A 14,036-nucleotide genomic window follows, 5' to 3' on the forward strand; every position below is an offset into this window, starting at 1 on the left:
TTTATTTGTAGATTTTTGTTATGCACTTAGATACCATGTCTAGATGTATACTAATATCTATAAAATTAGAAAAATCAAAATAATTTATGATTTAGGACGGAGAGAGTATTACAGATATAGGAGCAGTGGGAGTACTTATTGTCCATGTCGATATAGTGATGTGACTGATGTGTGGACCTCCTAGATGTTTGGATTTAGCGACTGATTATTAGAACTTAAAGTGAGAAATCTGACATCAAAGCTCAAGTCCAAAGGTAATGCGTAACTGTAACATAGGTGCCACACGGGCCTCAGATGGGCCGATTTTTCTTGTGGGTGTCATCCGCATGGCACAAATTTTGTCTGGCCTAATTTCGAGTCCCTGTAAACTGCAACCAAATTGTATCTGAGGAAGTTTGAGCCAAACTTGAGCCTATCTACTACTCCCCCGTCTATAAACATATGACATTTAGGATAAGATAGTAAGTTAGATGAGGTAGTACCGTATGAGGATTAGATCAAGCCTGTATTATCCCTCTAACAAGCTCAAGCTCGAGACGGCATGCTCCTTGATAGCCTAGGTTAGAGTTCTCTCAATCGGGCTCGTCAGAGAGTCTATTTCCTTAATGGGAGGTCGTGGCGACGAGTTAGCCCTGTTGTAACCGTACGTATGTAGTTCGTGGGCAGTAGTGTATAGTATGAGACGACAATAGATGACGACGATCGAGGAGGCTGCCACGTTAGGCCAGGTAGGGTCTTGGAGCTCCATGCTGATAGCACACCAAAGCTCGAGCTCCAGTGAGACTCTACCCACTAGCTGTAGGGCGTGGCGACTAGGGGAGGGGGCCCGCAATGAGGGACGCTGTGATGGTGCTCGAGAGGTCGGCGGCACCCGGCGCGCCAGCCAACTCCAGCGCCGGCGCCAGCCAGCTCCTTGAGAACAAAAACTGACCTTGGAGAGTTGGAGTGTGCTTGCTTGTGTTTACTGATCGCAATAATCTTACTGCAAGGATACATGGGTGGTGCGTAGATGTCGATTGATGGAATGCGAGGCGTCTCAGACTCTCTCTCAGTTTGCTAATTGGCCTGACGTGGGAATTGGGAAACGAAAAGACAACTTGCTTGCTTAGTGGGCTAATGACGACAGCTTTGGGTGGCCCATGAAAATTGGCGGCCCGGCGCCGTCGCGCCGTTTGCTCCACACGATGTACGGCGCTGCACGACATATATGCAGCCAAGGCTTCTAGAAGGACATCTTTGTTTTCAGGTTCTCTTTTTGTACCTTCTCCATTTCTGCTACCCAAACTGTCTCGAAACAGGAGAATGCACTTCGCAACAAAAGAAAAGAAACAGGAAGAATGCACAAATACGACATGGCAAGATCACTGGTGGTTCCCGGCTTCCCTACACTACGCGGCCAGTTTACACGCAGTTGTGCAAGCTTCGGTGGTGAGAATGTGAGATCGATGACGCCGCCAAGTTTGCCCTAGCATCGGTGTCACTAGCTGTCGCTGTCCGCCTGTCCCAGAGAAACGCCCCGACGTCTCCAACAGAAACACTTCAAGTTCAAGCAACTTTTACAGGGCATCCTTAATTTGCTATGTCAACTTTGCCCCTCATTGCCCAGAGCCACACAATCCGGCCCCATGGCCGATTATCGCCTGGCACCTTGCTGAGCCTGAGCGCCTTGTTGCACGGCGTAGTTGCATTGACAAAGCCGAGTGCGTCAAGCTGCGTCTCGAGCTCGTCGAGCGCTCCCGTTTGCGACAGACCTCGATGGCCAGCCTTAGGGCATCGACATGGTCACATGGACTAGAAGCTCAGCGGCCCTCTCGAGCTGTACCAGCAGCATTCATGGTGTACTTGCTTATTTGAAATTTTATTAAATAGGATTTTGAATCAAAGTTGAAAAAGGCAGAAACGTAAATATGTGAAACCGTAATTCTCAATTAACATGGTATAGTACCTACAGAGATTGGAATAAGAAAACGAGAAAATAAAAATAAAAAAATAGTTTGTGCCTGTATGATGTGGTTCATTGTTGGTGGGCTACAACAACGGGGCCAAACGGGCTATTAGGCTGTGTGATGAACATACTACATTTTATCGTAGATCTTGGTGAAATCATAACATTTCTTTTTTAATGAAACATTTTTTCCCTTCTAGAACATCAAAGAAAAAAATTGTTTTGAATGAGGAAGATAAACTGTTCTAGTTAGGCAAGGAAAAAAGTGATGTTCTAGTTAAGAGATTTTTAAAAAACAATTATGGGTAAAAATGTATTATATATAAGGAAAAAATTATCAAATACTCTCTTGTTCCAAATTATAAAAACGTTTTAGCTTCACCATAAATTAAACGTATCTAACTTTATTCTGGTCAAAATTAGAGAAGTTTGATTTAGGACAAAACTAGAATTTGTAACTTGTAAGGGAGATCATATATTTTATAATAAATGTATGAAAAGATGACTTCCTCTAAAAAAAACCCTAACACATCAGCAGTGATAGAAAAAAGAGAAACATGCAATATTTCTTGTGTCGAGGCCTTCAACCTACAAATGCTTGGAGCCCTTCAAGAAAGTTCATTAAAACATGTTGCGTGGATGGTGGGCAGCATGAAAGTGAGGAGAAGGGAAGTAGATTCGGAGCTCTCTTCAGGTTGAAAAACGGAAATTTTGCATGCATTTGGCAGGCAATAATCACGTTTTGGAGTGCAGTTCCTTCTCGTGTACCGCGTGGAGAACACCGCAAGCGGCAAGCCGTTGTACTCATGCACTGGCAGTGCAGGACTAGGGCCCCGTTCGGCAGCGCTAGTTGTGGCTGCCGCTGCTGGCTTCTGCTGCCAGCGGCTGCAGCGCAGCTGCTAGCTGCTGCTTGTGGCTTCAGCCGGAAGAAGCCCAGCGCAGCAGCAGAAGCCCAGCGAACGGGCTCTAGAGACCGTACGTACGTCTGGTGTTGGGTCATCATTTTTTGGACTATATTTGCCACGATATATGCAAGGCCCCGATGCATACAAGGCTTCTAGGAGGTATTTGTTGTTGGTTTTCCCTTTGCCATCTCTTCTTGCGATTGCGACCACACTTGTTGTCTCGAAATGCACAGATGCGACGAGGCAAAAATCACTAGAGAGGTCCCCGTGCCGTAGCACAACACACAGTCACACAGCCAGATCACACGCAAGCTTCTGGTGAGATCGACGATGGCGCCAAGATTGCTGGCGGCGATGATGCCGCAGCTCCTGCGAAACAACAACGGCTCGACGTCTCCTATGGAAATGCAAATCGTTCATGGACCTTCAAACGAGTGCACAAAAGTTTCGAAAATGTTTACCAAATTTTGGCTAAAATAAAACCGGGGAGGACCGAGCCTACTTGCTGTAATAATCTATCCAAATTAAAATAGCCTTCCCTGGCTATATAAATCTGCCCCTCCTTCCTTCTCGTCAGAGGTCACTCGATCTGTCTGTTGCACCATTCGTGCGCGCTCCGGAGTCCTCGGCACGTTCATCATGGCGCCGACGGAGGAACCCGCAGCTGCCACGCTAGCTTCGCCACCGCCACCGCCACCGCCACCTCACTTCGTTATCGTCCCCCTCGTGGCGCAGGGCCATACCATCCCCATGGTCGACTTCGCCCGCCTCCTCGCAGAGCGCGGCGCGCGCGTGAGCCTCGTCACGACGCCGGTGAACGGCGCCCGGCTGCGCGGCGTCGCCGGCCAGGCCGCGCGCGCCAAGCTCGCCCTGGAGCTCGTCGAGCTCCCCTTCCCGACGGGCGTCGACGGCCTGCCCCCGGGCATCGAGAACGTGGACCAGGTCACGGACCACAACCACTTCGTCCCCTTGTTCGACGCCCTGCAGAAGCTCGCCGGGCCCCTCGAGGCCTACCTGCGAGGGCTGCCGCCGCCGCGCCCGAGCTGCATCATCTCCGACTGGTGCAACGGGTGGACGGCCGGCGTCGCCGCGAGCCTCGGCATCCCCCGGCTCTTCTTCCACGGGCCGCCATGCTTCTACTCGCTCTGCGACCTCAACGCCGTCGACCACGGGCTGCACGAGCGGACCGCGGCGGCGGCCGACGACCAGGAGAAGTTCGTCGTGCCAGGGATGCCGGTGCGCGTGGAGGTGACCAAGGCCACGGCGCCGGGATTTCTGAACTCTCCCGGGTGGGAGGCGCTCTGGAGCGAGTGCCTCGACGCCATGCGCACGGCCGACGGCGCGGTGGTGAACACGTTCCTGGACCTCGAGGCCCAGTTCCTCGCGTGCTACGAGGCGGCGCTCGGCAAGCCCGTGTGGGCGCTCGGCCCGTTCTGCCTCGCCAACAAGGACGCCGACGACATGGCGTCGCGCGGGAACAGGCCCAACGTCGCCCAGCAGAGCGCGGTCACTGCGTGGCTCGACACGAAGGACACGGACTCGGTCGTCTACGTCAGCTTCGGCAGCCTCGTCCGGAAGCTCCCCGAGCAGCTGTTCGAGGTCGGCCACGGCCTCGAGGACTCCGGCGAGCCGTTCCTCTGGGTGGTGAAGGAGCACGAGGCGGCGGCGCCGGAGGTGCGGGAGTGGCTGGCGGCCCTGGAGGCGCGCACGGCGGGGCGCGGCCTCGTGGTGCGCGGGTGGGCGCCGCAGCTCGCCGTCCTGTCACACCGCGCCGTCGGCGGCTTCGTCACCCACTGCGGCTGGAACTCGCTCCTCGAGGCCATCGCGCACGGCGTGCCGGTGGTGACGTGGCCGCACTTCGCCGACCAGTTCCTGAACGAGCGGTTGGTGGTGGACGTGCTCGGCGTGGGCGTGCCGGTCGGCGCGGCGTCGCCGGTGATGATATTCGACGACGAGAGCGCACCGGTGGCGCGGGGGGACATCACGCGGGCGGTGTCGGCACTGATGGGCGGCGGGGCGGAGGCCGCCGAGAGGAGGAGGAAGGCCAAGGAGTACGGGGAGAGAGCTCACCGGGCCATGGAGAGAGGAGGGTCCTCGTACGAGAACCTGACGCAGCTCATCGAAAGCTTCAGGCAAAGTGGTGGCAAAGAAGCTGGAACTGTGCGTGCATGCAGTGCGCTGAAAGAACAAAAAGTAAATGCATGTACTGCCACTGCAAGTCTGCAGTGGTAGTACGGATGCAGAAGCTTGAGATATTCAGGAGTGTTATTGTGTCATGTAACTTTCTGTGATTGTGTCCTCTCATGGTTTCATCTTTCACTCAATCTTTTCCTGCTAGATGAACAGCTGTAATATATGATGTTGTTTCTGTGTGCTAACTACACCATGTGCGTATAGTGATCAGCTCTGAGCTTCTTCCAATACGAAGTAATCCTCATTTTTGTTTCTAACGGACGGCAAAACCTTTGGCCTAGTATATAATATTTCATCAAAAAAGCATTCCCAAAAAAAAAAAGGTTCGGCCCGCGGTATAATAGGTCATCATTGGCTAAACATGCATGACTTCACACAAAAGGACCACAACTAAAGCCTTGATCTCTTTGTCATCTTCCCCCGCAGTTTTGATCACTTCTTGACCTATATTTTGCCCTTTATACATCACCTTTGTATTTCTCTGATCCCTTAATATTTGTGTGTAGTAAGTAGCATGTACTCCCTCCGTTCTAAATTGTAGGTTATTTTGATTTTTTTATGTTCATAGATATTTTATGTCTAGACGTATAATAATATCTATGCACCTTGAAAAGTCAAAACGACCTACAATTTGAAACGGAGGGAATATCATGTATATACGTGTATTCACTTTTCTCTGAATTAATTCTTCGTACTTGCACGAGATTGTCGCCTTTTCATTTTTCAGTAGTAATATCTGACAACGTTTATGTGTAGTCACTAGTATGTATGATGTATACAGTAAAAATATAATTTAATTTAATCGAAGTATATGTCAGGCTTTTGTCAGTTTGCGATGTAATATTTCTCAAAGCTACGGGCCACCGGACCTGCTCCACGTTCCAACTTTGATTCCATTGTTAGTTTGTGGCCAAAAAAAAAAGTTGGGCCGCTCTAGATGCCACTCCTTTTTTTTTTTGCAATATAAAGTGTGTCCACAACATTCCCATAAGAACACTGGACTTGTTCAGTTCTATGCATGACGACCGATATTTGCACACCTGTGATCAACATTTCTCGGATCCTCAATATTTCTTCTATCCGTGTATATGTCTATATGTCTATTCATTTTTCTCTGGATGTGCTTCACACTTGCACTGGATGGTCACCTTTTTTGCCCCCATTTTCAGTAAGTTTTTTCATGCTTCAGACAATGTTAATATACGATGTTTATGTGTAGTAACTTAGTAACTACAGTATTATGTATAATATATACCATGAAAAAGATAAATTAATTTGGTTGAAAAATATCTCGTGTTTTTTTCGAAACACAGTTTAGACTTAGAGGGTCGCAAATTAATCTCACTCCTAGGAATAATACCTATTTCTCAAAGCTAGGGGACACTGGAGTTGGAGTTGTTCCGTTAGTTTCTGACAAAACCAAAAAAAATGCACCGGGCAGAGTGTGTCTTGTATATTTGGAGTTGGAGTTGTTCCGTTAGTTTCTGACAAAACAAAAAAAAATGCATCGGGCAGAGTGTGTCTTGTATATTTCTCTGGACGCCGGTCTTTCTCTTTTGTGAGGGTGAACATGGCCGGCCGTCCATTGATTGCCCGCCGCGCTACATCACTTGGCGTTGCCCACCACAATTTTTTGTTTTATGGAACAGGAGGGGAAACTGGTTATATATATTACGACAAATTACAGAAAACAATGTATAAGAAAAGCATGAGGCTTAAGAAACAAAGAAAGAAATAAAAAAGATAAAAAAAATTACACAAGCTGCTCTATCCATACAGACATAGGAGCTTTCCAAGTTTCTTTTACTCGAAGTATAACTTGAGTAAAAATGAATCTGAAGTTTTGCAGACTGGTTGTTATGGAAGGAGGAATGTCCTTGAAAATCCAATCATTTCTAGCTAACCAAATACACCAATCCATAATGATTATGATCTCCATAAAGAAAGGTATTTGTAACTGAAGTTTGAAGCTTTTCGGGATATCATATGGGTCTGCAAGAAGGTCTACAGATAGTCCAATATGGATCCAACAATGCTGTGCAAAAGAACACCCAAGCAGCAGGTGAAAGAGGGTCTCTTCAGTGCCTTGAGAGCACAGAACACCAATCGTAAGAAGGGAGAATCATAGACTTCCTTCGTAAAATATTCCTCGTACTAAGTCTATCTTTGAGTACCAGCCAAAAGAAGATTCTATGTTTATTTTGACATCTTTATTTCCAAAGCCACTTGAAAACTGGATGGGTTTGGGTATAACCTGTGAGTTGTCTGTAAGCTCTTGCTGAAGAGAAATAAGGGGTTCCCCAAATATAAGACCATATATCCTTTTCTGAAGTTAGAACCAAATGTTCCATGTGGGTAGCTAACTGAAGTAACTGATTAAAAGCTTGTGCTCATACTGGCAAATGCAGAAGCTGCTCAATGTCCTCAAGTTGTTTAGCATCTTGCAGGGATATGAAGTGTTTTTTGGCATATTAAAATAAGTGCGGATAAGATTGTGCTGGAATGTGATCATCCCGAATGTCAGCCCAAAAATCATTTATATTGACCATTGCTAGGCCTTTAAACTTGTCTAATAGTTTCAACAAATCCCTCTACCCGAATGATCCTTTCTTGACATGATTTAGAATACAACCATTGGGATAAAGCTTTTCCCATACCAAATGTACCCAAGGAACATCAACCCTATTGAAAAATTTATGCCAGAACTTAAGGAATAAGGCTTCGTTCTGAGTCCTAATGTTCAACACACCTAAACCCCCTTGTTTCTTAGGAACACATAGCAATACCATCTCTCATGCTGCCTTAGGGCAGCCTTATTATTAATATTTGAACCTCTTCATAAACAATGTTTTCGGTACTTATCAATCTGCTTATATATGCCCACCACAATTCCTAGCCTAAAATTAGCTGAAACTCTACTGCTGCTCGAAAGAAGTGCCCAGTGGCAACCAACAAAATCATTTGGCACATGCTTTCTCCAAGGATAAAGCCCAAACAACCAATAATTCATGTATAGCTTTCCATATTTATATATAATACTATACTAGTCCCTCCGTTCCAAATTATAAGTCATTCCAACTTTTTTGGAAAGTCATAACATCTCAAGGTTGACCAAATTTATACAATAAAGTACTAATATTCATGATATACCATTAGTTTCTTCATTAAATATATTTTCATAGTATATCTATTCGGTGCCATAAATTCTTTGTGATCCTCTATATAATTTTTGTCAAAAATAAAATAGTTTAATCTTCCAAAAAAGTTATAATGACTTATAATTTAGAATGGATCAATTTTGACCCTGCTCGTCGCTTTCATGCATGATGGGAATCTAGAGAAAATCGACAGGCCGATACAGTTTAACCTTGGAGATGTCCAATTGGAGGCAAATCTGTGTGTCACGCTTGTTAGATCTTGCTCTCGTCGTTTCTTGGATTGGAAAAGAACGTGCGACCGGCGTGATTTGCTCTGGTCCAATATTGTTTGACTGCTGGAGCTAAGACCTGACCTGGGAGAGATTCAGTGATCCAGCTGCGTGCGTGCGTGAGGTGGCGTTTTATGTTTTTTACAGTCTTAGAGCTCGACCGAGTGCATGCATCACTGCTTGACCCGTGCTGCGCAGGGACAAAAGTCAATGAACTTAGCAGCCACGCCTGGCATCATCGGATCTCGAGGACAAAGTTTGTGCAGTCGATCGATGTTTGTAAAAAACTTTAGGAGCTCATATGAATATGTTATGGATTTTATTAAGATAGTAGGCTAGCAACCTAGCATTGCGCAACAAGTCAGAAACTGCCAAACATTGGCTGCAGAAGATAGACTGTGGCTGCAAGTTGGTTTCGTGGCTTTTAGACTTAGCATGAGTTAACTATGAGCTAAACCATGCATACACAACAATCAGTTATTTTTAGAGAAATTTCGACAAAACCCAACACGCATGCAGCTTGTAGTTGCACCAGTACTGTTAGTTCACGCTCTTCTAGCAACACCGAGGTAGCTACGCTCAGCATTTTGTCGACTGGGTTGGGGGCATTGCATCCATCCTGTGTGGGCCGATCCATCAGATTGGTGGGATACTCTCGATCGCTTTGGCCAGACAAGGACCGCTCCTTGTCCGTCCAGATCCTTGGGAGTGATTACCATGTGTTTCAAGCGTTGTTGACTGACGCTACGGTCGGAGAGAAACCACGCACGCCATGGCACCAGGCCAGATCTCACGTCGCACGTTTCAGTGAACGACAGGTCTTCATCAGAGGCGGCCGGCGCCGGGAACGTGGCCGGCCGCGCGCGCGCGCTCGACGTGCGCCTAGCGGCGGGCAGGTTCGGACCACATGCATAGACCACTAGTAGAAGACAGAGGGGGCGGATGCCACCGCGCGCGGCGGCGGCGCAGGCCTGCCGTGTAGGACTGGCGCACCGCGTGGCACGTAAGTGCGGCTCGTTCGTTACGCGTTTGTCGTCGAGAAGCGACCGGCGATGATTATCACTCGCTCGCTCGGGGGAGAAGCGTGCCGGCTTGGTCTGGGCTCTCCCTTCGGTCGGGAGGCAAGCGGCGGTGCGGCGGAAACGCGCGCGTGCCCCGGTGACATGCGCAGTGGCGTTCGGTTCGGTTGCCGCGGCGGCGCGGCGGGAGAGGAGCGCGACCGTTCGGATCTTTGGATGGACGTAGGAGTGAGGAGGCCTGGCCCAATCGCATGGGACGGCATGCCTTTCCCCCGATCTGGGCCTGGCCTATTTCTGCCACTACCACCGGCACCTTTCCCACTTAACGCTTTTTTTTTTTGGGGGGTGGGGTGTGTGTGTGTGTGTGTGTGTGGGGGGGGGGGGGGGGGGGGGGGGGGGGGGGGGGAAGAGACCACCCGTAGTGGCACGCTGAAGCTATCAGAAGCTCAAGATTCTTGAGCTGACCAAGTATTGTGACGATCTCAGCGCGCGTTAACTGATTAGAACCACTTACTCAAAAAAAAAAACTGATTAGAACCACAGTCGCATCTAAGATTTGTGAAAACAAATATATGCATGTACATCATAGATAACTATAGCGCGGCTGAAAATTCCTACAGATTTTTGTCCACATGTTGCCCAAAAAAAGAACAAGGGAAAAGGTGTTCAATTTTTTCTTTTTTTTCCCTTTTTTGTGCGCGGCTTATGAACAACAGGTTTCTAAGAGCAGCCATAGTGTACGGCTACAAATCGATGCTCAGAACAGCACGGTACGATGATGCCTGGTTTTGATATTGGCTGCTATGGAGGAGCATCGATGGTGGGGCCTACTATGCGAATTAGAAATGACAAAAAAGATAAGAAGATAAGCTTGTGTCCACATGTTGTGAAAGATAATAAGGTAAGCTTTTGTCCACGTGATGTGAAATGACAAAAGAGATAAGAAGATAAGATGGTGGGGCCTACTATGCGAATTAGATTTTGTCCACATGTTGTGAAAGTTTTTTTTACCCCCTGCTGACCTGCTACGTTGCTTACTGTCTACTGACCACTGCGGGCCTCGACGTGCCGCTGCGGGTCCTCGAGGCAGAACAGCCTCTCCTTGCCGAGCTTCCACTCCGGCGCGGTCACCCCGTAGAGACGGGGAACCTTGCAGGCGCAGAGGTACCCGCCGGGCTTGAACCCTTTGTACGCGCTGCCATGTTTGTGGAGTCCGACCCATGCTCGGAGCCCGCGGTGGTAGTGCGCTTTGCCGACGAACGGCAGTTCCCAGTCGCCGTGGCGCCGCCACTGCCCGCGCTCGGTGTCGTAGGAGAAGGTGCCCCGGCCGCGGTGGTCTTCGACATGGTAGCAGTGGACGGACACGAAGAAGGCGCGCCCCGACGGGTGCACCTCGTGCGCCGTGATGCCCGCCGGCGACAGCGGGAGCATGCGGGGGTCGCTGCTCCAGAACCACCGCGTCGAGGTGTAGAAGCAGGCGTTGGTCGGGTGCCAATACCACTGGTCATCGGCTGCCGATCGGCTTGGCTTCTCCTCGTCCTCTGGGCAGCCGTCTGTAGTAGCTGTGTCGGTGTCGTCTTCCACCTTGAGGCAGTGCAGGCCTCCCCAGCAGAACTCGTCGTCGTAGTCGGCGCCGTGGTACTGCGTGCCGTCCTCGACCACGTACAGCATGTTCCCGACGGCCACGGCGAGCCGGACGCAGTTCTGGTGCAGGCCGACGGGGAGGTCGGGATGTAGGGCGAGCTCCGCCGTCTTGGTGTCGAAAGTCAGGGTGTCGCCGTCGGTGCGGCTGTCGTACGTGTCCCTGAACCCGGGTCCCATGCCGACGACGTTGCTGCCCAGGACGGAGAAGTTGCTTACCCACTTGCACTCTATCCGCGTCATCGGTGGCTTGGGGAGGCACGGGAGAGCCTCGAACTTCACGCTGTCGTCGGCGACGTCAACGTCCGGGTCGCCGGCGGCGGCAGCGTTGTTGTCTATGTCCAGCTTGTGGATGCCGAACTACTTAGCGTCGTCCAAGACGAGGTACAGATGCTTCTTCTCCCCCGTGTCCGTCAGGCTTGCCGCACGGTGCCCTTTGCAGCGATCGGCCGGCGCCGGCGCCTTCCGGCTCGTGCCCGGTGTCTCGGGTTCTCCGGCGTTGCATGTCGCGCTGGTGGCCGCGGCCTTATCGTCCTTGGGGTCGTCCGGCCGATCTCCATCTCTCCTATCCGAGACGAGCCCCCGTGCAGCGGCGGCCAGAACAACCACCGGCGGCTCGGTGACGGTGACACGGCGGCGGATGGAGTTGAGGAGGGTGCGAGGCCGGCTCAGAAACGACCGGCACGCCCACATCGCGTCGTGCTCCGCGCCGGTGCGCCCAAAGTGATAGATGATGGAGCAGATCCGTATTTTTCGTGTAGATTGACGATGGTATATCCAGAGTATCATTGGTTTGTTAGGGCAGCGCCCAAGAAAGATTTATGCACCAAGAAAGAAAGGACGCGTACGACGCAGGCGCCAAGTATCAAATTTGCCCAAAAAACTGAAAAAAATGCTCACGCACAAAAAAATGATTTCAGAGAATGTGACATCAACAGTTCAACACGTCGTGAGGCAAAGCCGAAGGATTTCACGAAAAGTAGGAACACACCACAACGATCACTCATTCACTCCTAGTGTTCTTTGTCTTCACTCCGTGTGAAGCTTTGTATCAGCCGTGTAAGGTTCTCGTAGGAGGACCCTCCTTCCTCCATGGCCCTTCGAGCTTTCTCCCCGTACTCCTTGGCCTTCCTCCTCCTCTCGTCGGCCTCCGCCCCTCCGCCCATCAGCGCCGACACCGCCCGCGCGATGTCCCCCCGCGCCACCGGCGCGCTCTCGTCGTCGAATATCATCACCGGCGACGCCACGCCGACCGGCACGCCCACGCCGAGCACGTCCACCACCAGCCGCTCGTTCAGGAACTGGTCCGAGAAGTGCGGCCACGTCACCACCGGCACGCCATGCGCGATGGACTCGAGCACCGAGTTCCAGCCGCAGTGGGTGACGAAGCCGCCGACGGCGCGGTGCGACAGGACGGCGAGCTGCGGCGCCCACCCTCGCACCACGAGGCCGCGCCCCGCCGTGCGCGCCTCCAGGGCGTCCAGCCACTCCCGCACCTCCGGCGCCGCCGCCTCGCGCTCCTTCACCACCCAGAGGAACGACCTGCCGGAGTCCTCGAGGCCATGGCCGATCTCGAACAGCTGCTTGGGTAGCTTCCGCGCGACGCTGCCGAAGCTGACGTACACGACGGAGCCGGGAGCCTGCTCGTCCAGCCACGCCATGATCGCCTGCTTGCCATCGACGGCCGTCTTGCCGCGCGACGTTGTGGAGTCCTCGTCCCGGTTGCAGAGGCTGAGCGGGCCGAGCGCCCACACCGGCTTTCCCAGCGCTGCCTCGTAGCCCTCGAGAAACTGGGCCTCGAGGTCCGAGAACGTGTTCAGGACCGCGCCGTCGGCCGTGCGCATGGCCTCCATGGCCTCACGGCGCAGCAACTCGGTCCCGGGGTAGCAAAACAGACCAGGTGGTGTGGCCTTCGTGACCGTGACGGGCACCGGCATCCCCGGCACGAGATGCCGCTCGTCGTCGCCGGCGGCGGCGATCAGCTCGAGCAGCCCGTGATCGACGGCCATGATTTCGCAGAGCGCGAAGAAGCACGACGGCCCGTGGAAGAACAGCCGCGGGATGCCGAGGCTGCTGGCCACACCGGCCGTCCACGGGCTACACCAGTCGGAGATGATGCAGCTCGGGCGCGGCGCCAGCGACCGCACGTAGGCGTCGAAGGGGCCGGCGAGCTCGCGCAGCGCGAAGAAGAAAGGGAGGAACTGGCTGTTGTCGGCGACCATGTCGGCGTTCTGGCAGTCTTGTGGCAGGCCGGAGCCCGCCGGCGGGAAGGGCAGCCCCACGAACTCGAGGGGCAACCCGGCGCGCGCGGCCTGCTCCGCGACGCCGCGAAGCCGGTCGACGTTGAGCGGCGTGGTGACGACGGTCGCGCGCGCGCCGCGCGCGGCGAGGAGGCGCGCCAGGTCGACCAGCGGGATGATGTGGCCCTGCGCCACGAGAGGGACGAGGACGAAGTGCGGCGGCGGCGGCGGCGGCGGCGGCGGCGATCCCGCTGCCATTGCTGTTGAGAAGGCGTGCTCCGTGGGTGCCCTAAACCCTACAAGCGAGTGGCATCCGAAACCGGGAGCAACTGGAATGGATGATGGATGGAGAATGCTGGCCTGGCCACTCGAGCACGCGGCAAAGAATATCTCCCCCTCAGAAAGACCATTGCTCCATGCAAGTGGCACATGGTTTGTGTGGTTATGCTTCTCAGAACATGAATGCATAGCCAAAGGTTTTAATTACCGACGGTCACATGAAAAACAAATGACCAGTTTTCTTTGGTTTTACTTGGATTTCTTTCCCCGAGTGCAAATATTCTAGTTAAAATTTGAATTTTGGAGTAAAACCTTCTTAAAATGTTTAAAGAAGAACCGATTTGATCTCGAGCTCTTTATTTTTACTAGAATATCTGTAAACTTGTA

General features: G+C 51.8%; 2 protein-coding genes across 2 annotated transcripts; one reads left to right on the forward strand and one right to left on the reverse strand.

Moving 5' to 3' along the window:
• Window positions 1–3,229: 3,229 nt before the first annotated feature.
• Window positions 3,230–5,228, forward strand: LOC117842066 (UDP-glycosyltransferase 73C3). The gene has a single exon (XM_034722420.2). It carries the CDS (start codon window positions 3,490–3,492, stop codon window positions 5,080–5,082), a length of 1,593 nt encoding a protein of 530 aa, XP_034578311.1. The 5' UTR covers window positions 3,230–3,489; the 3' UTR covers window positions 5,083–5,228.
• Window positions 5,229–12,014: 6,786 nt separating this feature from the next.
• Window positions 12,015–13,812, reverse strand: LOC117840417 (UDP-glycosyltransferase 73E1). The gene has a single exon (XM_034720926.2). The coding sequence runs from the start codon at window positions 13,626–13,628 to the stop codon at window positions 12,144–12,146; it is 1,485 nt and encodes a 494-aa protein (XP_034576817.1). The 5' UTR covers window positions 13,629–13,812; the 3' UTR covers window positions 12,015–12,143.
• Window positions 13,813–14,036: the final 224 nt, after the last annotated feature.

This window comes from Setaria viridis, chromosome 1, assembly GCF_005286985.2.
Source record: "Setaria viridis chromosome 1, Setaria_viridis_v4.0, whole genome shotgun sequence".
Classification (NCBI taxonomy): domain Eukaryota; kingdom Viridiplantae; phylum Streptophyta; class Magnoliopsida; order Poales; family Poaceae; genus Setaria; species Setaria viridis.

Coding starts and splice junctions, on each gene's coding strand:
- LOC117840417 (XM_034720926.2), bottom strand. CDS start 13,628: ATGGCAGCGGGATCGCCGCCGCCGCCGCCGCCGCCGCCGCCGCACTTC.
- LOC117842066 (XM_034722420.2), top strand. CDS start 3,490: ATGGCGCCGACGGAGGAACCCGCAGCTGCCACGCTAGCTTCGCCACCG.